General features: G+C 41.7%; 1 protein-coding gene across 1 annotated transcript; it reads right to left on the bottom strand.

Moving 5' to 3' along the window:
* Positions 1-2,420: 2,420 nt before the first annotated feature.
* Positions 2,421-16,752, bottom strand: vcam1b (vascular cell adhesion molecule 1b). Its single transcript, XM_060941221.1, has 6 exons — positions 16,599-16,752; positions 14,039-14,308; positions 13,635-13,943; positions 10,018-10,320; positions 9,585-9,860; positions 2,421-6,131 (listed from the first exon to the last, which is right to left on the bottom strand). The coding sequence occupies exons 1-6, from the start codon at positions 16,660-16,662 to the stop codon at positions 5,686-5,688; spliced, it is 1,668 nt and encodes a 555-aa protein (XP_060797204.1). The 5' UTR covers positions 16,663-16,752; the 3' UTR covers positions 2,421-5,685.
* Positions 16,753-22,018: the final 5,266 nt, after the last annotated feature.

Raw genomic sequence — 22,018 nt, 5'->3', positions numbered from 1 at the left:
AAGATTCTTTTTTGAGGAAGGGACATTAGATCACGGTTACATCCTGGAGCACCATAAATAACATCATGGGAAACTGGAATAGACCCTGGAACATAATCAATTATACTCTGAGACAAAGGACAGTATGTTCTCTGCTTGTTGACTCTCTGGCTGATTTTACATCTCTGCTCAGAGATGTTTCATAAGTCAGTATAGATTTAATTGGTCAGAAAGTGTTGATTAATTTTCAATGACAGCAGTTGCAAATCACAGGTTCATAGTAATGTACTCATTCTAATATTTTATCATTTCTATATAATAACAGCTCATTCACGGAGACTTGGACAGCAGGTATGAAGTCTAATAAACAGATTTTTAAAAACCTGTTGGGATTTAATAAATAAAAATGCATTATTGTTGATATGGTGAGGTTTTCTGTAAGGAGACGTTTATTTAATATTTATGGAAGGAGTCTCTAGTTTCATCTCATCTCCTCCTACAGGGTCGCAGGCAAGCTGGAGCCTATCCCAGCTAACTATGGGCAAAAGGCAGGGTACACCCTGGACAAGTCGCCAGGTCATCACAGGGCTGACACATAGACAACCATTCACACCTACAGTCAATTTAGAGTCACCAGTTAACCTAACCTGCATGTCTTTGGACTGTGGGGGAAACCCGCACAGAGAATATACAAACTCCACACAGAAAGGCCCTCGCTGGCCACGGGGCTCGAACCCAGACCTTCTTGCTGTGAGGCGATAGTGCTAACCACTACACCACCGTGCCACCCAGAGTTAAAGCTGTAACTATGTTTTCTGACATCTTGAAGACAGAGGGTATTTTCGGGACAATTTTGGCTTAATAAAAAGAAACAAAACAAGGCTGATGAAGGAATGACTGTTTAACGCTGCTAACGCAGGTGAGAATAGGAACTAACTTGTTTCACAAGTATTCCACAACATTAATTGTAAGTATAAATGGATATATAAATAGATAAATGTGGTAGGTTTTTTTAGTAAATAAAAATGTAACTGTTGGCAAGTTACTGTTGTGTAAGAGGAATAAAATACTTCAGGACTTGCTGCTATTGGACAATATTCAACTTCAGGATGATAGCAGTAGATCACAACACTCCATCATCAACTAATTTCATGTAACAGCATAGTGGCCAAGTGGTTAGAGTGCTTGGCCACTAAGCGAACGGTCCCTGGTTTGAGCCTTGTCTCAGATGGTGATCTGGGACTCGCCTCCTGTCCACCCAGCAGTAAATGGGGACCTGGTGGAAACACTGGGGAAGTTAAAAGGCAGCGAAGAAAGGAACTGGCCACCATGCCGTGGCCTAGACAGAGTGTGCTCTCTAACAGGCACTCCCCAAAGTATGTACAAAAATGTATATGGGACTGACTTTGAACAGCATAACACTGTGTGTGTGTTATACTTGCAAGACTGAAAGTACTTTTGATTTATAGATCTTTTACTATTCTCTTGGTGCCCCAGAGAATTAAAAAAAAAAAAAAATCCCTAGCAAAACAATTGTTAACATCAGATGGAAGGAAATGTTCATTTCCTCGTTATTGTGTCAGGAATAAATTTGGTTTAATAATTATGTCCTGGAAGATTATTTAGGTGTGGTGCTCTCTGACTGCTTGTCATGGCAGTAATGTGCAACAACAATATCTAATAATATTAAAGCAGTCCCAGTATAAATATACTTGAAATGTTTTTTTTTACTTCTTTGAACAAGAAATTCCACTTCACTTCCTCCAAAACTTTCCCATATCATGTTTTCACATCATTGAGACACTTCTTTTCAAATAAATATTTATTAGAGTCATTTTCAAAATTAATCATGAACTTTCACAAAGACAGAAAATTAACATTTTATACAATCACTAAACAGCCATAAATTACTCCTTGAAATGTTATACAACAATTCTGATATCACATCAGAGAGACAGTAGACTGCAAAAAAAAATAAACTGAATTTGAGGAGAAAGTTACTTAATACTAGTGAAATTATCTTGCTGCATGGACAGATATTTTTACATGATAAGGCATCTTAAAATATGTTGGTTGCAATCTAGAACTAGGTTTAATAATCTCAGAATTGATGTCTTGTATTCTTCCAATAGGAAATGCTAGATCGTTTCAACTATTTTCAAGATATTTTCACTTGCTAAGATATCATTTTTTGCAGTGTAAGGCCTCTAAACCTGAACCAAATGCAAAAGAATTTTTTTTTTTAAAAAAAGAAGCATTAAAGGACATGACGTTATGCTACGGGCGGCATGGTGGTGTAGTGGTTAGCACTGTTGCCTCACAGCAAGAAGGTCCGGGTTCGAGCCCAGCGGCCAGCGAGGGCCTTTCTGTGCGGAGTTTGCATGTTCTCCCCGTGTCCGCGTGGGTTTCCTCCGGGTGCTCCGGTTTCCCCCACAGTCCAAAGACATGCAGGTTAGGTTAACTGGTGACTCTAAATTGACCGTAGGTGTGAATGTGAGTGTGAATGGTTGTCTGTGTCTATGTGTCAGCCCTGCGATGACCTTGCGACTTGTCCAGGGTGTACCCCGCCTTTCGCCCGTAGTCAGCTGGGATAGGATCCAGCTTGCCTGCGACCCTGTTGGACAGGATAAGTGGCTACAGATAATGGATGGATGGATGGATGGACGTTATGCTACACACAACCGGTACTCATGCATATGACTCTCAGCCCAGCTTGTACAACTATTTTATTTTACGAAATAATACATTCACTAGCTTCTGGAAAGACTGTACTACACATGAGAAAGCTGCTTAAAACAAGAATACCATTTTTGCAAAATAATATAATAGTCTGTTTCACACACACACACACACGCACAGAGAGAGAGAGAGAGAAAGAACTGCAGAACTGCTACAAAAGTCTGAGATTTATCAAACTTGCAATACCACAGCAGAGGAAAAGCAGGTGCTGACACGGTAGTTCAGATGGCTCAGTCTAATTCAGTTCAGTGTTGTCTGTCCAGCAGTGTGATTCAGTTCAGTTGAGTGTGATTCAGTTCATCAGTGTGTGATTCAGTTCATTTGAGTAAAATTTAGTTCAGTAGACTGCTTCACTTGAACAGAGTCTGTTTAATGGAGTGTGATTCAGTGGAACAGTGTAAGATTCAGTTTAGCGTCGAGTGCTTCAGTTCATTTGAGTACAATTCAGGTCGGCAGTCTTTGATTCAGTTGAACAAAGTCTGTTTAGTGGAATGTTTAGTTTCTGTTCAGCAAAGTGTGATTCAATTCAGCTGAATGTGATTTGGTATAGCAGAGTGCAATTCAGTTTATCTGAATTTGGTTAGCGGAATGTAACTCAGTTCAGTGCAGTGTTATTCCGTTCTCCGAGCGCATTTCAGTACAGCAGAATGCAATTCATTTAGAGTCTGATTCATTCATTCAGAATGTGAATCAGTTCACCAAAGAGTAATTCAGTTTAGCAGAGCCTGGTTCAGTCAAACAGAGTTTGAGTGTGATTCAGTTCAACACTATGTGGTTCAGGCAGCACAGTGGTGTAGTGGTTAGCACTGTTGCCTCACAGCAAGAAGGTTCTGGGTTCAAGCCCATTGGCTAATGGGGGCCTTTCTCTGTGAAGTTTGCATGTTCTGTGCAGGTTTGCTCCGGTTTCTCCCACAGTCCAAAGACATGCAGGTTAGGTTAAAGGGCATATCCTGGACCAATTTCATTTTTTTTTATATGAAAGTATGTCCCTTTACACACTCATCCAGAAGGGTAATTTTGCACAAGGCCATCTGTCTACAGCAGAAAAAAATAAAATAAAGCGTGTCTGGAAAAATCCCAAGGGAGTCTGGAGCCAGATTCACGAGCAGGCTGCGTGAGCTTTGCACGGTTTCAGTGCACAGCCTGTGTAGACCAAGCGCTCCTATTTCTCTCTCATTGTCTGGTCTTTTGGAAAACGATGAGTACTAATCCCATCAAGATTGGTGTTGCTACACCCTCCTACAATACATCTGTTAACCATTTTAATAATTACATGATAACATAGGGCGGCACGGTGGTGTAGTGGTTAGCGCTGTCGCCTCACAGCAAGAAGGTCTGGGTTCGAGCCTCGTGGCCGACGAGGGCCTTTCTGTGCGGAGTTTGCATGTTCTCCCCGTGTCTGCGTGGGTTTCCTCCGGGTGCTCCGGTTTCCCCCACAGTCCAAAGACATGCAGGTTAGGTTAACTGGTGACTCTAAATTGACCGTAGGTGTGAATGTGAGTGTGAATGGTTGTCTGTGTCTATGTGTCGGCCCTGTGATGACCTGGCGACTTGTCCAGGGTGTACTCCGCCTTTCGCCCATAGTCAGCTGGGATAGGCTCCAGCTTGCCTGTGACCCTGTAGAACAGGATAAAGCGGCTAGAGATAATGAGATGAGATGGGATACACTTTAACTGGTGGCTCTAAATTGACTGTGGGTGTGAATGACTATGTGTCAGCCCTGTAATGATCTGGTGACTTGTTCAGTGTGTACCCGCCTCTTGCCCATAGTCAGCTGGGATAGGCTCCAGCTTGCTCCTGACCCTGCACAGGATAAGCAGTTATGGATAATGGATGGACTATGTAATTTAGTTCTGCAGAATGGGAGTCTGATTAGGTTCAGTAGACTCTGCTTCTGTTCAGTGAATGAAACCGGACCCGGCGCCGTGGGGGGGCGAAAGGGGGCATCGCCCCCTCGTGGCTACAGCCCCGCCCCCTCAACGGAGACTCAGATCACTTAATTGTTTTCTTATGAAAATATAATGTATTATAGACGTATTAATAATTTGCATTTTCAAATACGAAATATTAAGTGGTTGCGCATTGCACAAAAATACATTTCACATAAATCACTACTAAAACTGGCACGGTAGAACAAATCTGATTGGTTGTTATGACACTTACAAGTGCACTGTCTCTGCAATATCCTGTAATATGCAGTCAAGTTTACGGGAGTAGTCTTTCCCCCACCGAATTAAACGAATTCAATCACAATATTGTGAATCCATTTTCTTTCTTTGTAGGCTAAGTTTATCTCCGTTTATGTTGGTGTATGTGTTCATATATGGTCCGCTTTGTGCGCAAATAGCGTAAGAATGTGTGTCGTTGACGTCACCCCCATGCAGCGGGGGTGAAAATTCATCACTTCAGAGTGTTTTGTCCCCTACACGCCTAAACTGGGATCGCGGATTAAGTGGTTAGCGTTGACTCGGTGCGAGTCAGGAAGGCTATTACTGGTGCAGCCGCGGGGTCTGTTGATTTTTTTAAATTATGATTTTGGCCGCCGAGCCAAGTATCTTAGACTTGCATTGATGTTTTGTTTTCATGCCGTGGAGCTATTTGTATGTATTTTAAATTTAAAGAACTTGCCTGTAGGTTTGTGTGTGTTGTTTTATGTTTGGCATCTTTCCGGTTGTAACGCGTGTCTGTGAGAAAATTGGAGGGGAGGGTTAACAGGTGGGCACGGGAGTTGATAAAGCACAACTGCCCTGGTAATATGTCATGATTTTCCAGTACTAAAGCAACCTTCGGGGCCGTGGTTTTGTGGTTGGCGCAGTTAATTGTTTGAAACATGTTGTCAGACCGCCATCACTACTACACACTATATGAAAAATATTTGCCCCCTTGCAATTTCTAATTGCCCCCTTAGTAAACTGTTCCTGGCGCCGGACCTGAATGAAACTCATTTTAAGTTTTTGTCCATGCAGTCTACACAATTTCTGGTATGCCCTCAGTCAGCTCATACGCATCCTTCTTTTTTGCTATTTTTATACAGACCAGGGAGGTGACTACTATAGCCAGAATTCCGAGACCAATGACTGGAATTATAAAGTCAATGTAATTAAATCTTGATAAATGGGGTGAGTATGTGTTCTCATCATCTTTATCCTTACTGCTTACATTAATTGTGAAAATCTCAATCTGAGAACCAAGAGCATTCGTAGCATTGACCTGATACAGGCCTGAGTCATTGGAAGTGAGGTTGACCAGCAGGAAAATACCATTAGAAGAGTAGATCTCGTTTCCATTGTCCTGTTTCATTAAGGTGATGCTAGCTTGTGGGATGCTTATCAATTGGCAGCAGATTGTGATGTTTTCACCCTCTTGCACCTCGTTTGATGGGTATACCATCACAGTCATATTCCTTGGAGGTGCTGTTGTGGGAAAACATGGAGAAACAACAAAAGCAAGTCAGAATGGTTAAATGCTAACATGACATTTGTTTTGTTGTAAAAGATGAAACAGATTATGCTATTCATCTTCAGAAACCACTTATCCTTGATCCCAAAGTATACTCTTTACACTCTGTACATTCTGTACACTCTGTACAAAGTATACTCTGTACTTTGAGTGGTACACTCTGAAGTACACTCTGAATGGAATGTAAGCACACATTCATACCTAGAGGCAATTTATAGCTGCTAATTAATTTTGCATGATACTGGGAAGCATGAAGGAATGGAAGAACCCAATGGAAACCCAACCAGACCACAGATGGTAACCTAAGCTCATAAGCAAACTGGGGACAATAGAACTATAAGGCAGCAATGCCACCATGCCACCTTCCCATTGGGTTATTTAACTTCCATGTTGATAATCTAGATAACATGTATGCAAATGAATTTCTTACACTGATTGATGCCTTCAACCTAACACAACATGTACAAGGGCCAACACACTCCCATGGCCACACCCTCGACCTTGTCATCACTAAGGGTCTTAATGTATCTACTAGTGTCATGGACCTGGGTATATCTGATCATTTCTGTGTTTTCTTTGATGTTTCCATTTCCCCTCACTTTCAAAACAAGTCTGTGACTGTAAAAAAAGAGGGTAATTACCAATGGCACAGCAGCTCTTTTTGAGCAGGCACTCTCAGAACTCCCATGTCAATCTTTAGATTGTGCAGATGATCTAATGGAAATGTTTAACTCAAGAACGAATCATATTATGGATGCTATTGCTCCTTTAAAAACCAAAAGAGTCATAGACAAAGGAAAAGCACCCTGGAAATTAAATCCAGCAGTTAAAATGTTAAAGAGGGAATGTAGAAAGTCTGAAAGAAAATGGCGTAAATCTAAACTCCAGATTCATTATCAAATCTACAAAGGGATGTTATGTAAATACAACTTAGAAATTTCTAAAGCAAGACAGTCTTTTTTTGCTGACATTATTAATAGGAATATCAATAATGCCCGTGTGCTATTTTCTACAGTTGAAAAGCTAACAAACCCACCAAGACAAATACCTTCTGAATTTCTCTCAGTTAATACTGTACATGCAACGACTTTGCATCTTTTTTCAAAGGAAAGATTGATAAAATACATATGAATATAGCCACACAGGTGCAAACACTTCAAAATCTGGAGCCATTGGATAAAGAGAGAGGGGGTCATAATACAATGTCAACATTTAGTTTAATTGATGTTGAGACTCTGAGAAAAACAGTACAAAGTCTCAGCTCCTCCACATCTGAACTGGACATTTTACCTACAGTCTTTTTCAAATCTGTTCTTCACCTAATATCAGACGAGGTACTTCAGATTATCAACACCTCCTTACGAACTGGCATGTTTCCTTCATCTCTGTTACAAGAGATGAAGGACAACAACTGAACAACTTACAAGAACAACTACAGGCCCATATCCAATTTGCCATTCGTTGGTAAAATAATTGAAAAAATTGTTTTTAATCAATTAACTGCCTTCCTGACATCAAACGGATGTTTTGATAAGTTTCAGTCAGGTTTTCGTGCCAATCATAGCACTGAAACAGCTCTTACTAAAGTCATGAATGACCTACATCTTAATTCTGATGCTGGTAAAACATCAGTCTTGGTGCTTTTAGACTTAAGTGCTGCATTTGACACGGTAGATCATTTCATACTATTACATCGACTGGAGCATTGGGTTGGATTTACTGGTATAGTAATCAACTGGTTAAAATCTTACCTACAACAAAGATTTTTTTATGTGGCCATTGGAGGCCACAGTTCATCACCCGTGTCCTTGAACTGTGGGGTTCCCCAGGGCTCAATCCTGGGACCATTACTATTCAACCTTTATATGCTCCCACTTGGACAAATTATTAAGAATAACTCAAACTTCCATAGCTATGAAGATGACACTCAGCTTTACTTAGCTATGTCACCTAATGACTATCCCCTCTTGAGTCTCTTCATAGATGCATTGACCAAATTAACAAATGGATGTCTCACAATTTTCTTCAGCTGAACGCAGATAAAACTAAAGTAATTATATTTGGCAAAAAGGAGGAAAGGCTTAGGATTGCCACTGTTCTTGAAACTAAGGGGCTTAAAGCAAAGGATACTGTCAAAAACCTTGGTGTCCTTATTGACAGTGAACTTAACTTCAACAGTCATATGAAAGTGGTAAAAAAGTCTGCATTCTATCACCTAAAAAACATTTCTAAACTCAGGGGTCTCATGTCAAAGCATGATCTAGAAAAACTTATTCATGCTTTCATCTCCAGTAGGGTTGATTACTGCAATAGCCTTTTCACAGGTCTTCCAAAAAAGACCATCAAAGAGCTTCAACTAATCCAAAATGCAGCAGCAAGGGTTCTTACAAGAATAAAAAGGGTAGTCCATATCACTCCAATCCTAAGGTCTCTGCACTGGCTCCCAGTGAGCTATAGAATTGACTATAGCTTTACTTTTACGTTGCATTACTTCTTCTATTTAAAACATTAAATGGGATGGGACCCAGCTACCTACTGGATATGTTTCAATTATATGCACCAACTAGGTCTCTAAGCTCACAGGAGAAAAACTTGCTAGTAATACCAGCTGTCAAAACGAAGTGTGGTGAAGCAGCCTTTAGTTGCTATGCTGCTAAGCTTTGGAACCAACTTCCAGATGAGATCAAAAATGCTCCTACTGTTGTTAGTTTTAAATCCAGGCTCAAGACAAAGCTGTTTTCAGATGCTTTCACTTGATTAATTTTTACCTAAAGTGTAGGTAAATTTAATTTTGATTTTAATGATTTAACTTTAAGTCTTTATTTTAATTTCTTTTTAATTTTGGATTTTAATGATTTCACTTTTACTTTAATTCTTTGTTACTGTTCTTATGCTTTTATTTTTTGTGAAGCACATTGAATTGCCTGTGTGTATGAAATGCGCTATACAAATAAACTTGCCTTGCCTTGGGTTCTCCCATTTTCTCCCACTTCCTCCCGATTCCCTTATAGTTCCAAGGTTTCTCAAATCTTCATAAGATTTATGGTCTTGGAAAACCAGTGTCCAGTATAGTTTGGTGATTACCCTTCTCAACAACACCTAATTCAGCTCACCAGAAAATTACCAGGTTTACCTCTTGGGATAGAGTAGGAAAACCATCAAACTGTGCTAAAACTCTGGCCCTCAAAGGCCAAAAATGTGGAACCTCGGTGCAGGATATTAGCAATATGGATCAGGGGGTTGCTCAAGTCTGGTACAGAAATATTTAATCATACACAGTCTTGGTTGTAGTCGGAAATAAACCAAAGTGTTCTAGATTGCGGCACTATCTAAATAGTCTCTAAGTAGCACAACAATACTCATATCCATAGGTCATGATGATGATTGAAGAGGGACATCATTCTTACCTTGCACAGTAATTTGGACATTGTCCTCCTGATGGCCATATTTGTTAGCAGCCTCACACACGTAGATGCCAGTGTGTGACACATTAATAAATGGGATTCTAAAAGAGATTTGGGTCCCATTACTGGAAACCAATTTAGTATCTTCTCCATTCTGCACCCTTTTTAAAGTCACTTGTCCCTCTGGAGCACTGTCGGTCTGGCAGGAGATGGTCACAGTTTCCCCTTCATTCAGTTTCTTCTGGGGTTTCACATCAATGGTGGTATGTTTGGGTGAATCTGTAAAACCATAACAATACTGTCAAGCTTGAGTAATGACAAGTAATAAAATTAAACTGCATTCTCGTCAAGTACCTTCTTACATTTGCTTCAGAAATAAGATCTATTTATTGGAGATATTACCTCCAACTTCCCATAAACAACCATATTCACTCACAATTCAATGCCAATGTAGTAGATGCTGTCTTCTGTGATGATACACCCTCCATCTCCAGTGATACCTTGCAGGTAAACGTCTTATTTTGGTCACTGTCTTTAGGTTTGACAGGGATAGTCAGGGTAAGGTTCTGCAGTTTGTCTGAGAAATTCCCACGCACTGAGTGCAGTACGGTCTCTCCATCTATCAAGTACATTTGAAAACAGTCGGCTGGGAAGACGTCACGAACTGTACAGGTCAGATTGGTCACTTTGCCTTCCAGGAAAGGTCCAGAACTTTTAATGATAGGATCTGAGGGAAAGGCTGAAAGTAGAAAGAAAGAAAGAAAGAAAGAAAGAAAGAAAGAAAGATTATTAAGGTCTTGGGATTGAAACATGCCCTACAAAAGTCATGTTTTATCATTATACTTGTTAAAATGTAATTTGTGATTTCGAAACGAAGCATGGCTTCCTGACAGTATCCGAAAAAGAACATTTTGTGAGAAGTTAAAATGACGTCAACATCAAAAATGTTTCAAGGCAGCAGAACTGAAAGATACTCCCATTTTAATAAGCTTGGAGATATTTTATCATGCTTGTTCCTCCTAATCCTCCCAAATCACTGAATCAGTGGCTGCTTCTTATCAGAGCTGGCAATAAACTGCTTTTATAATTTATCAGGGACTTTACTGAGTTTGGGATTACACAGCACTCAAGTACAGTGCTTCGCTGGGTATTGAGTTATCCATTATCAGAGTATAATTGAGATACTTTGCAGGGGACGGCATCCCTCCAAAAACCAAAATCACCCCCATAAACATGCCATTCCTCTGTTCCATTCCCATTAAATCTCATTATGTACTGTCCATTGTTAATAACAACCAAATATCCATTCTTTAAATATTTGTTAGTTAAAAGAACCATTGTTTGCACTATTTACTATAGATGATGCTGTTACTATTTTGCACATCTATATTCTCCAAAGTCAATTCCGTTCAATTTTATTTGTATAGCACTTTTAACAATGGATATTATCACAAAGAAGCTTTACAGAAATATATAAATAAGGGATATTAATTTCACATGTATGAATTTATAAATTTATCCCAAATGAGCAAGTCAGAGGTGACAGTGGCAAGGAAAAACTCCTTGAGACAACATGAGGAGTCCATTCTAATAAATAAAAAAACTTTGAAAAATTATGCAATGTATTTATAATTACATTATGTAAGAACAAAAAAAAATTAAATTGTAATCGAGAATCATCCATAGTTGTTGAAAGAAGTTGAAGAAAAAAAATCAAGATTTTTTTTTTTTTGCAATAGACCCAGACCTGATTGCAATACATTAATAACTCCTCTCTTTCTACCAACCAAATGCTCCGCCACTTTATTAAAATTACTTTTGCCTTCTGAGTTGTAAGGAAAAATAGGACTGTCCATAAGTTGAGTCTTTGTGCAGAAAAAACGTAAATAGAAGCGTATAACAAGTAGCCAGATTTGATGCATTAGTTTATATAATTTATAAGCAGTTACTGATACTGTATGGATGGATATCTTTAGGATTATGTAATTATTACTGGTCTTGAAACACTTAAACATTATAAACTGCACCTTTATGTCAAGGATTCTCAGTCCCATATGGAATCAATTTTGTGCCAAAATGTTCATACAATACTTTTGAAATATCAACAAAAACGACAAATCAAAATACAAAAAAAAGTCAATTTTTTTTAGACTGGCAAACAAATTATTCGTGTAATCGTGCAAAATATCAGTCTCAGAAACCTTTTATTTTTGTTCCGCGTCTTTCTTAGTTTTCTCATCTCGTCTCATTATCTGTAGCCGCTTTATCCTGTTCTACAGGGTCGCAGGCAAGCTGGAGCCTATCCCAGCTGACTACGGGCGAAAGGCGGGGTACACCCTGGACAAGTCGCCAGGTCATCACAGGGCTGACACATAGACACAGACAACCATTCACACTCACATTCACACCTACGGTCAATTTAGAGTCACCAGTTAACCTAACCTGCATGTCTTTGGACTGTGGGGGAAACCGGAGCACCCGGAGGAAACCCACGCGGACACGGGGAGAACATGCAAACTCCACACAGAAAGGCCCTCGCTGGCCATTGGGCTCGAACCCGGACCTTCTTGCTGTGAGGCGACAGCGCTAACCACTACACCACCATGCTGCCCCTTTCTCAGTTTTGTTTGCCGTAATTTATTTTGGTTGCGATTCCAGCTTTCTCGTTTGCGCTCCCTGACTTTTTGCTTGCAGTTTTGGCACAAACTTCACGTGTGGGCGGGCTGTCCAGGAATGCATTCCCATTGGCTAACTTGTGTTTGACTGACAGCTATGCTCAGCCATTCCCTACTCGGATTCTGGCGGACTGTTTGACGAGTGACCGATCCATTGACAGTAAACAAGGATCGAGTGGACTTCAGTGGCGACTATGATACTGAATTAATTCAACAAAGTGTAAGTGCGGGACAAATGTGTTGTATGTGTTGCAGTAGTGCACATTATGCAGGCTTGTTTAACGTTAGCAAGACAGCTACTATATTGGGTAGTGGAGCGAAGGCTAACATTTGACTTGCCACGAAACACCTGCATAATGTGCACTACTGCAACACATACAACACATTTGTCCCGCACTTACACTTTGTTGAATTAATTCAATATCATAGTCGCCACTGAAGTCCACTCGATCCTTGTTTACCGTCAATGGATCGGTCACTCGTCAAACAGTCCGCCAGAATCTGAGTAGGGAATGGCTGAGCGTAGCTGTCAGTCAAACACAAGTTAGCCAATGGGAATGCATTCCTGGACAGCCCGCCCACACGGGAAGTTTGTGCCAAAACTGCAAGCAGAAAGTCAGGGAGCGCAAACGAGAAAGCTGGAATCGCAACCAAAATAAATTACGTCAAACAAAACTGAGAAAGACGCGGAACAAAAATAAAAGGTTTCTGAAGAGTAATAGACTGATATTTTGCACGATTACACGAATAATTTGTTTGCCAGTCTAAAAAAAATTGACTTTTTTTTGTATTTTGATTTGTCGTTTTGGGGCGGCACGGTGGTGTAGTGGTTAGCGCTGTCGCCTCACAGCAAGAAGGTCCTGGGTTCGAGCCCCGGGGCCGGCGAGGGCCTTTCTGTGTGGAGTTTGCATGTTCTCCCCGTGTCCGCGTGGGTTTCCTCCGGGTGCTCCGGTTTCCCCCACAGTCCAAAGACATGCAGGTTAGGTTAACTGGTGACTCTAAATTGACCGTAGGTGTGAATGTGAGTGTGAATGGTTGTCTGTGTCTATGTGTCAGCCCTGTGATGACCTGGCGACTTGTCCAGGGTGTACCCCGCCTTTCGCCCGTAGTCAGCTGGGATAGGCTCCAGCTTGCCTGCGACCCTGTAGAAGGATAAAGCGGCTAGAGATGATGAGATGAGATTTGTCGTTTTTGTTTGATATTTCAAAAGTATTGTATGAACATTTTAGCACAAAATTGATTCCATAGGCTAACTAACTGAGTGACAAAGAAGGAAGAATGAGGTACTCATATTGTGTGGCGCAGCTGCAGAAAACAGCAGTGAATAAGAATGTTTGCATGCTGTTACAGAAACACAGAAGAATTGAAAAAAACATACATTGAACAGTTACGGGCACAGTGGTCTCTCTGGTTCTCTCCTCCTGTGGCAAGCCCTCAAGCGTGAGTATGGTTCGACATGTTATTGACTCATTCGTGTTGTTGGTTTGTGGTGTAAAAGTGTAGTTGGACTGAATTAATTCAATGTCATGTTCTTCTATCTTCTGTGTGTGGACCACTTTATGTCCCCTCAGCCATTCCACCGTGATGTGTCCTGCTGGATAAACGTCTGAAAGCTCACAGCTCAGGGTGTTCTCCTTCCCTAACACCAAGCTCTGATGTCCAGAGATGACTGGATCTTTTGGAAAAGCTGAAAGAAAACAAGCAATTCAATGTAACTCTGCTCTAGTGGGACTTCTGGGTAGTTTTTAAGAAACTGCATTACTGATTAATAAATAGACTCACAGTATACTCGGACTTTTGTCGTTGCCTGCAATGATTTGCCCTGGCAGGTGGTCTTGCACAGGATCATATTTTCATGATTTTTATTAACACTCTTGAAGACCAAAATCGATTCAGCCGAGGACATTTGAGTTTCAGCATACAAGGGTTTGTCCTCCAGATTTCTCCAGGAGAATACCGCCTGCTCAGAGCACTGGCTTATTCGACATGTGAGCTCCCGTCTGTCTCCCACTCGAAACAGTGGCTTCGCTGGACTGAGTTTCACTTTGGGGTCTATGGACAGGACAAGAATCAGAATAATGTTTTTTAAAATTTTGATCAGAATTATAATTCAAAAACACAATTAGAATCAGAATCAAAATGAATCAAAGCCAGAATCACAATCAGAATGAATCAGAATCACAATTAGAATCTGAATCAAAATGAAAATAACAATCAATCAAAATAAATCCAAACCAGAATTGACTTTTGAATAAAGATCAGAATCATAACTAGAATCAAAGTGAAAATAACAATAAGAATCATAATTAGAATTACAACCCCAATTCCAAAAAAGCTGGGATGCTGTGTAAACTGTCAATAAAAACAGAATGAGATAATTTGCAAAGCATGGAAACCCTATATTTCACTGAAAATAGTACAAAGACAACATATTAAATGTTGAACCTGAGAAATTTTATTGTTTTTTTGAAAAATATATGCTCATTTTGAATTTGATGTCAGCAACACATTTCAAAAAAACTTGGGACAGGGGCATGTCTACCACTGTGTTGCATCACCTCTACTTTTAACAGCACTCTGTAAACATTTGGGAACTGAGGAGACCAGTTGCTGTAGTTTTGAAAATCTCAGGAAAATTTTCCACTTCGCCTTAGTCCATCGTAAAAGAGCTCAGGCCCAGAGAAGGTGGTTGTGTTTCTGGATATTGTTTATATTTGGTTTTAACTTGCATTTGTGGATTCAGTAAGGAACAGTTTTCACAGACAGTGGTTTGCTGAAGTGTTCCTGAGCCCATACAGAGATTTCCACTACAGACACATGTCTGCTTTTAATGCAGTGTCACCTGAGAGCCTGAAGATCACAGGCATCCAATGTCAGTTTTCAGCCTTGTCTCTTGCATACAGAGATTTCTCCAGATTCTCTGAATCTTTTAATGATATTATGTACCATAAATAATGTGATGGGTGGCACGGTGGTGTAGTGGTTAGCGCTGTTGCCTCACAGCAAGAAGGTCCGGGTTCGGGCCCCGTGGCCGGTGAGGGCCTTTCTGTGCGGAGTTTGCATGTTCTCCCCGTGTCCGCGTGGGTTTCCTCCGGGTGCTCCGGTTTCCCCCACAGTCCAAAGACATGCAGGTTAGGTTAACTGGTGACTCTAAATTGACCGTAGGTGTGAATGTGAGTGTGAATGGTTGTCTGTGTCTGTGTCAGCCCTGTGATGACCTGGCGACTTGTCCAGGGTGTACCCTGCCTTTCGCCCGTAGTCAGCTAGGCTAGGCTCCAGCTTGCCTGCGACCCTGTAGAACAGGATAAAGTGGCTAGAGATAATGAGATGAGAATGAGATGAGATAATGAGATGAACGAGATGAGATGATGTGATCCCCGAATTCTTTGCAATTTTACATTGAGGAACGTTATTCTTAAATTGTTGCACTGTTTGCCCACGCAGTCTTTCACAGAGGGGTGAACCCCTCCCCATCTTTACTTCTGAGAGACTCAGCCTCACTGGGATGCTCTTTTTATACCCAATCATGTTACTGACCTGTTGATAATTAGCCAAATTAGTTTTGGGTTTTTTTTTAGCATTACACAACTTTTTCAGCCTTTTGTTGCCCCGTCCCAACTTTTCTGAAACATATTGCTGACATCAAATTCAAAATGAGCATATATTTAAAAAATAATAATAATAATAATTAATAAATAAATAAAATTTCTCAGTTTCGACATTTGATATGTGAAGATTTGCAAATCATGGAAACCCTATATGTCTTTGTGCTATTTTCAATGAAATATAGGGTTTCCATGATTTGAAAATCTTCACATTCTGTTTTATTTATGTTTTACACAGTGTCCCAACTTTTTTGGAATTGAGATTGTAAAATGATATGATTTTTTTTGTATAATCAGGATCACATTGAGATTCATTATGAGATTATTTTAAAAGAAATAACAAGATTATTTAAAATAATGTGAAATTATTTTATTTAATTAGAACATATCTGCACTTTTTTTTAAATAATTGTCCACTGCCAGATCATATTGGTTTTATGTTTCACATTATGTTCAGCTTAAAGAAAAAAATTATAACGAAAAAATGCACTCAAAAATGAACCTGGGGTAAAAAAATTTAATTAATTAATTTAAAAAATTAATTGCATCAAATTGTTGCAGGTAATATTTTTAGATTCTATTCATTACAAAATTATATGTTGCAATCTATTTTATTTCTTTAAGCAATTAAAAAATACCTGTAAAAAGGCAAAAATACACTGAAAAGAAAAAAACACTGAAACTTTTAATTTCAGTGTACTTTCTGCATCATGTCAGGAATTAAACAAATCACATACCTGCTGTGGAGCAGAGGATGAGTTGCAGGAGAATGGTCAGAGTAACACACAGAGCTGAAACCATGTTGAAACTCTGTAGATCCACTAACTGGAATGATGTTGAAGTATTAAATCAGAGTGTGTGCAGATCTAGAAAGCACTACAGATTCCTCTCGCTGTGAGACGCTTTATGGCCACGAAGGAGGGAGAGATATTTAGGTCAGAGGAGGGAGGATGGAGCACACACACACCACCACCACCAAAACAGTCCTGCCTGAAATTCCCCTCCTGGGGCAGATCTTTATCGTTTCCTGAATAATTTTAACACTGCAGCTTTCACTTTACTTGAAACTCATAAAATTAAATAAACTCATTAGGAAAAGCACATTGATGTTGAGGTCATTTTGGCTCATTTTTAAACTAACTGGTTATATTTAACTAAGTTTGCCTGTTTTCTTTTATATTCTCAGGTTAGATGAGCAGTGATTTCAGTAGCTAACAAACAGCTAAGCAGCCAGTTAAATTCTAGCTAAATGGTAAATATATGTGACTAGCAGGTTGCCCAGCATTGCCCGGGTTTTGCAAAATTCTGGGTTGCCCCCAGACTTCCATGTCAAATTTGGTGCAGATCCGTCGAGAAATGGTGATGTTAACCCAAGAAAAACAAAAACCCAAACATCCACCACCCAGGTGCTCACCGCGGACCCCCTGGGGCTCATACATGAATTTTGTTTATATCTGCAAAATTCTAGGTCATCCCTGGACCTACTCACCAAATTTGGTGAAAATCCGTCGAGAGATGGCAACATTAGCGCAAGACAAACAAACAAACTTTGCCGCTTATTATAGAGATGTACCTGATAATTAACTTCTGTTTAATTAATTAGCAAACTATGCAGAGTCGGTCATGTGTATATGCAACAAACTTACACAGGTTATTAGCATGTTTTAACCTTTTTAAGTGTCAGAAATGTATTTAAGGGCAAAGTTATTAATATGGAAAGATTTTCTGGATGGTAAATTGTGCCTTAAATGATTAAAACAATAAATTATTGTCATCACCAATCCTACTGCTGTCTGACATTCATCTTAAATGCACAAGCATGTCATATTTACCAATTTAATTGTACAAATGAAAAATTCATTTCTGGTTACGCCATTGCCAGCACAGCATATGCTTCTGAAGTCTGTGGTTTGGATTTGTCCCAAACCACAGACCTCAGAAAAAGCATTGTTCAAGATTCATTGAAAGGACTTGATGTTACATATCCCCAGTATTTGCACCATTTGTAGGACGGGTGGGTGCTACACAGCTTTTTACAGCGGGACACATCGTCAGTTGTGTACCTGAGTGTCACCGGGTGTTTCGGCCACTTAACACAATACACGTTCTGCTGAGGCAGGCCCACCACAGGTTGATCAAGCCTGGGTGTGTGTCCCGCTGCTAGCTGTTCCTAGCAGCCCAGATGGTATCGCCTCTCTTCAGCCATAACCAATGGCTTGTTCTCTCTGCAGTGTTGGCCAGTTCTTTGATGGCTTGTCTGTGTGCCTGCCCCCTGACTCCAATCTCCCTAAGGAGCTTTGCTGTTGTGCTTGCCACAAAGCCCCTGCAGCCCACCTCCACTGGACGCACCCTTATCTTCCAACCTTTGTCCTCTGCCTCAGCTGCAAGGTCGGCATAACGCAGCTTCTTGAGCTCAAAGGCTTCTTCAAGGGCATCCTCCCAGGGAACTGTTAGCTCAATGATGTAGGCAAGCCGGCAGGAATTAGACCAGAGGATGATGTCTGTACGAAGGGTTGTTATTGCAATGTCTGGAGGGAAGATGAGCCTCTGGTCTAGATCCACTCTCATCTGCCAGTCCCTGGCTGCATTCAGTGGGGACAGATCCACGCTTGAGGGCCCCCCCTTACGCTTATCGCCCTCCCGCACAAACAGTGGCTGGTGACTGTGCGCATTCTGGATGCTGACGAGCTTGCTGTTAGTTGCTACTCTCTTGCACTCAAGTTTGTCGGCCAAACACTTGAGAACTTGGTTATGTCTCCAAGTGTATCTGCCTTGAGTGAGGCTAGTCTTGCAGCCAACCAGAATGTGTTTGAGTGTTGCAGGGGTTGTACACAGGGGGCAAGATGGGTCCTTTCCAAGCCACAGGTGCAGATTAGTGGGAGAGGGTAGGACATCATATGTAGCTTGGATGATGAAACTCAACCGGTTGGACTCCATACCCCAAAGCTCGCTCCATGTTAGTTTCTTCCTCTCAACCCCCTCCCACCTCATCCAGCAGCCCTGTTTGGCTTGTGCCACAGCTTTGGAGCATCTGGCTGCTTCTTCCTGTCGTCGCACTTCCTCCACCACCAAAGTGCGATGCTCAGTTATAGATGCCTTCTGCCAGAGAGGTGCCATAGCTCCAAGGCCAAATCCTGCTCTTCCTTGTTGGACATGGCCCACTACGTCCCGATGCAGGAGGGCAGATTTGGCCTGTAGCACCGCTGTGGCAGGGGTCCACTTCCTTCCAGTTGCTAGGGTAGGAGCGGCACCTCTTACCATGGGGTCCCAAGAGTCAGCAAGGGACATGTCCAGCCTCACCTTCGCGCACTTAAAATCTTCCACCAGACTTGAGATAGGCAGTGACAGGGCTCCTTTACAGTACAGTCCAACACTGCTGACGCACTTCAGAAGCCCAAGCCATTTCCTCACATACGTGTTCACTAGCCTTTCCAAGCAATTGGCATGGCTAAGTGAAACCTCGTACATGGTCAATGGCCACAGCAGCCTGGGTAGCAGCCCAAACTGGTAACACCACAGCTTCAGCTTCCCTGGCAGTGCAGTGTTGTCAATTTGCTTAAGGCCATTAGCCACATCCTGCTGAAGTTGCTGGAGTTGCTGAGTGTCTTTGAGGTCTGCATTATACCATCGCCCAAGGCTCTTAATGGGCTTCTCGAGGACTGTTGGAATTGGTTTCTCGCTGATGTAAAATCGCTCGCCTCTTAGTTGGCCTTCCACGATGGAGATGCTGCATGACTTGCTTGGTTTGAATTGCATTCTTGCCCATTCGATGTTTTCTTGGAGTTTGTGGAGCAATCGTCTGGTGCAAGGTTTGTTGTTGTAATGATGGTCATATCGTCCATGTAGGCCCTTACTGGTGGAAGACGCAGGCCACTCTTGGTCCTTTCACCTCCCACCACCCAACGAGATGCCTGTATTATTAGTTCCATAGCCATGATGAAGGCCAACGGTGAAACTGTGCAGCCTGCCATGATGCCAATTTCCAGATGTTGCCAGGCAGTGGTGGTGTTTTCAACCGTTATACAAAACTGGAGATCCTGAAAGTAGCCCTTGACCAATTTTGTGATGTGCTCTGGTACCCCAAAGTAACTGAAGGCTATTCACAAGATGTTGTGAGGGACTGACCCAAAGGCATTTGCAAGGTCTAGAAAGATCACATGCAGGTCTCTACGCTCTTTCTTGGCAGATTGTATCTGATGCCAGATCATATTGGCATGCTCCATGCATCCTGAGAACCCCTGGATCCCAGCCTTCTGCACTGATGTATCAATGAAGTTGTTTCTTTGCAGGTATGTAGAAAGCCATTGGGCCAAGACTCTGAAGAATATCTTTCCCTCTACGTTCAGAAGGCTGATCTGGCGGAATTGACTGATGGTTGCAGAGTCCTTTTCTTTAGGGATCAGAATTCCTCCTGCCCTTCTCCATGCCTTTGGAATCACTCCCTTCCGCCAGGCCACCTTCATTAGTTTCCAGAGGTACCTGAGGACTTCAGGAGCATTCTTGTAAAACCGGTAAGGGATACCATTGGGCCCCGGTGCTGATGCTGATCTTGCCTGCCTCACGACCTTTTCCACTTCGCTCCATGTGGGGGGCCTGACATCCATCTGGTGTTCAGGTGCATGAATTGGTGGCATGTTGTCCGGGATGGTAACTGACTCATCAGGCTGGAAAAGGTTACAAAACCATCTCTAAAGAGTTTGGACTCCACCAATCCACAGTCAGACAGATTGTGTACAAATGGAGGAAATTCAAGACCATTGTTACCCTCCCCAGCAGGGGCGGTTTTAGGAAATCTGAGGCTCTGGGCAAAGGACAATTTGGAGGCCCCCCTCAACCCCAACCCATACATCTGTAATAATAATGAGATGATGAATCATACGTACTGACGAACAATATTTATTGTGAACACATGGAAATGATTGAAAAAAAACCAATAAAGATCACTGAATATCTGAATATAAGCTCTGTGTGTGTGTGTCAGTAGAGGAGAGTGTGTGTCTGCCTGTCTGTCTATGTGCGCTGCTGTCGGTGTGCCCATCTATCAGTCTCATGGGTGGTGGTGGCTACAGTGGATGAGACCTGCACAGAAAGACAGGGAGAGAGAAAAACCAAACGTGGATTAATATACAGTGTAAGATTTAAATAAATTAAATTATTAGTTATTAATTATTATAATTTTACTTACTGTGCGCTTAAAACTTGATTTTTCTTGCTTTAGCATTGGCAAATGCAGTGATGACATCTTCCATGTCCAGTTTCCTTCTCACGGCTTGCTCAATGGATATTACCACCAGATCTGACAGTCTCTCCTGACACATGGTGGACCTGAGATATGTCTTGATTAATTTCAAGGCAGAAAAATTCCTTTCCCCAGAAGCCACTGTGACAGGAAGTATGAGGAGTACTCGAAGTGCAATACTTAGATTTGGGTAACAATCCAGCAGGTTTTCTCTGAATATATAATTAAGCATGTCTGGTGGAGAGGAAATGCAATCAGGGAAGCCTTTAACTGCAGCCGTTATCTCATCTCATCTCATCTCATCTCATTATCTCTAGCCGCTTTATCCTTCTACAGGGTCGCAGGCAAGCTGGAGCCTATCCCAGCTGACTACGGGCGAAAGGCGGGGTACACCCTGGACAAGTCGCCAGGTCATCACAGGGCTGACACATAGACACAGACAACCATTCACACTCACATTCACACCTACGGTCAATTTAGAGTCACCAGTTAACCTAACCTGCATGTCTTTGGACTGTGGGGGAAACCAGAGCACCCGGAGGAAACCCACGCAGACACGGGGAGAACATGCAAACTCCACACAGAAAGGCCCTCGCCGACCCCGGGGCTTGAACCCAGGACCTTCTTGCTGTGAGGCGACAGCGCTAACCACTACACCACCGTGCCGCCCGCAGCCGTTATCTCGCATTCTAAATCAGCACCATCCTTTTTCCTCTTCCTTTTCTCACTGCCACTTAGAAATCGTTTCATTCTGATTTTACTTTAACAAAAAATTTTACGAGGGCTCTGCAGCTAGAGCTAGATGGTGCTGGTGCATGTATTCAGCCCGCTCGCGTCGTTGCCTAGGTTACTTCAGACACTACGGCTCTGAGAAAGAGCGAAGCCAGATAGCTGTGCGTGACATCACGTCACATACTG

The sequence above is a fragment of the Neoarius graeffei genome, chromosome 15, assembly GCF_027579695.1.
Source record: "Neoarius graeffei isolate fNeoGra1 chromosome 15, fNeoGra1.pri, whole genome shotgun sequence".
Classification (NCBI taxonomy): domain Eukaryota; kingdom Metazoa; phylum Chordata; class Actinopteri; order Siluriformes; family Ariidae; genus Neoarius; species Neoarius graeffei.
This window is presented reverse-complemented; position numbering and strand designations above follow the sequence as displayed.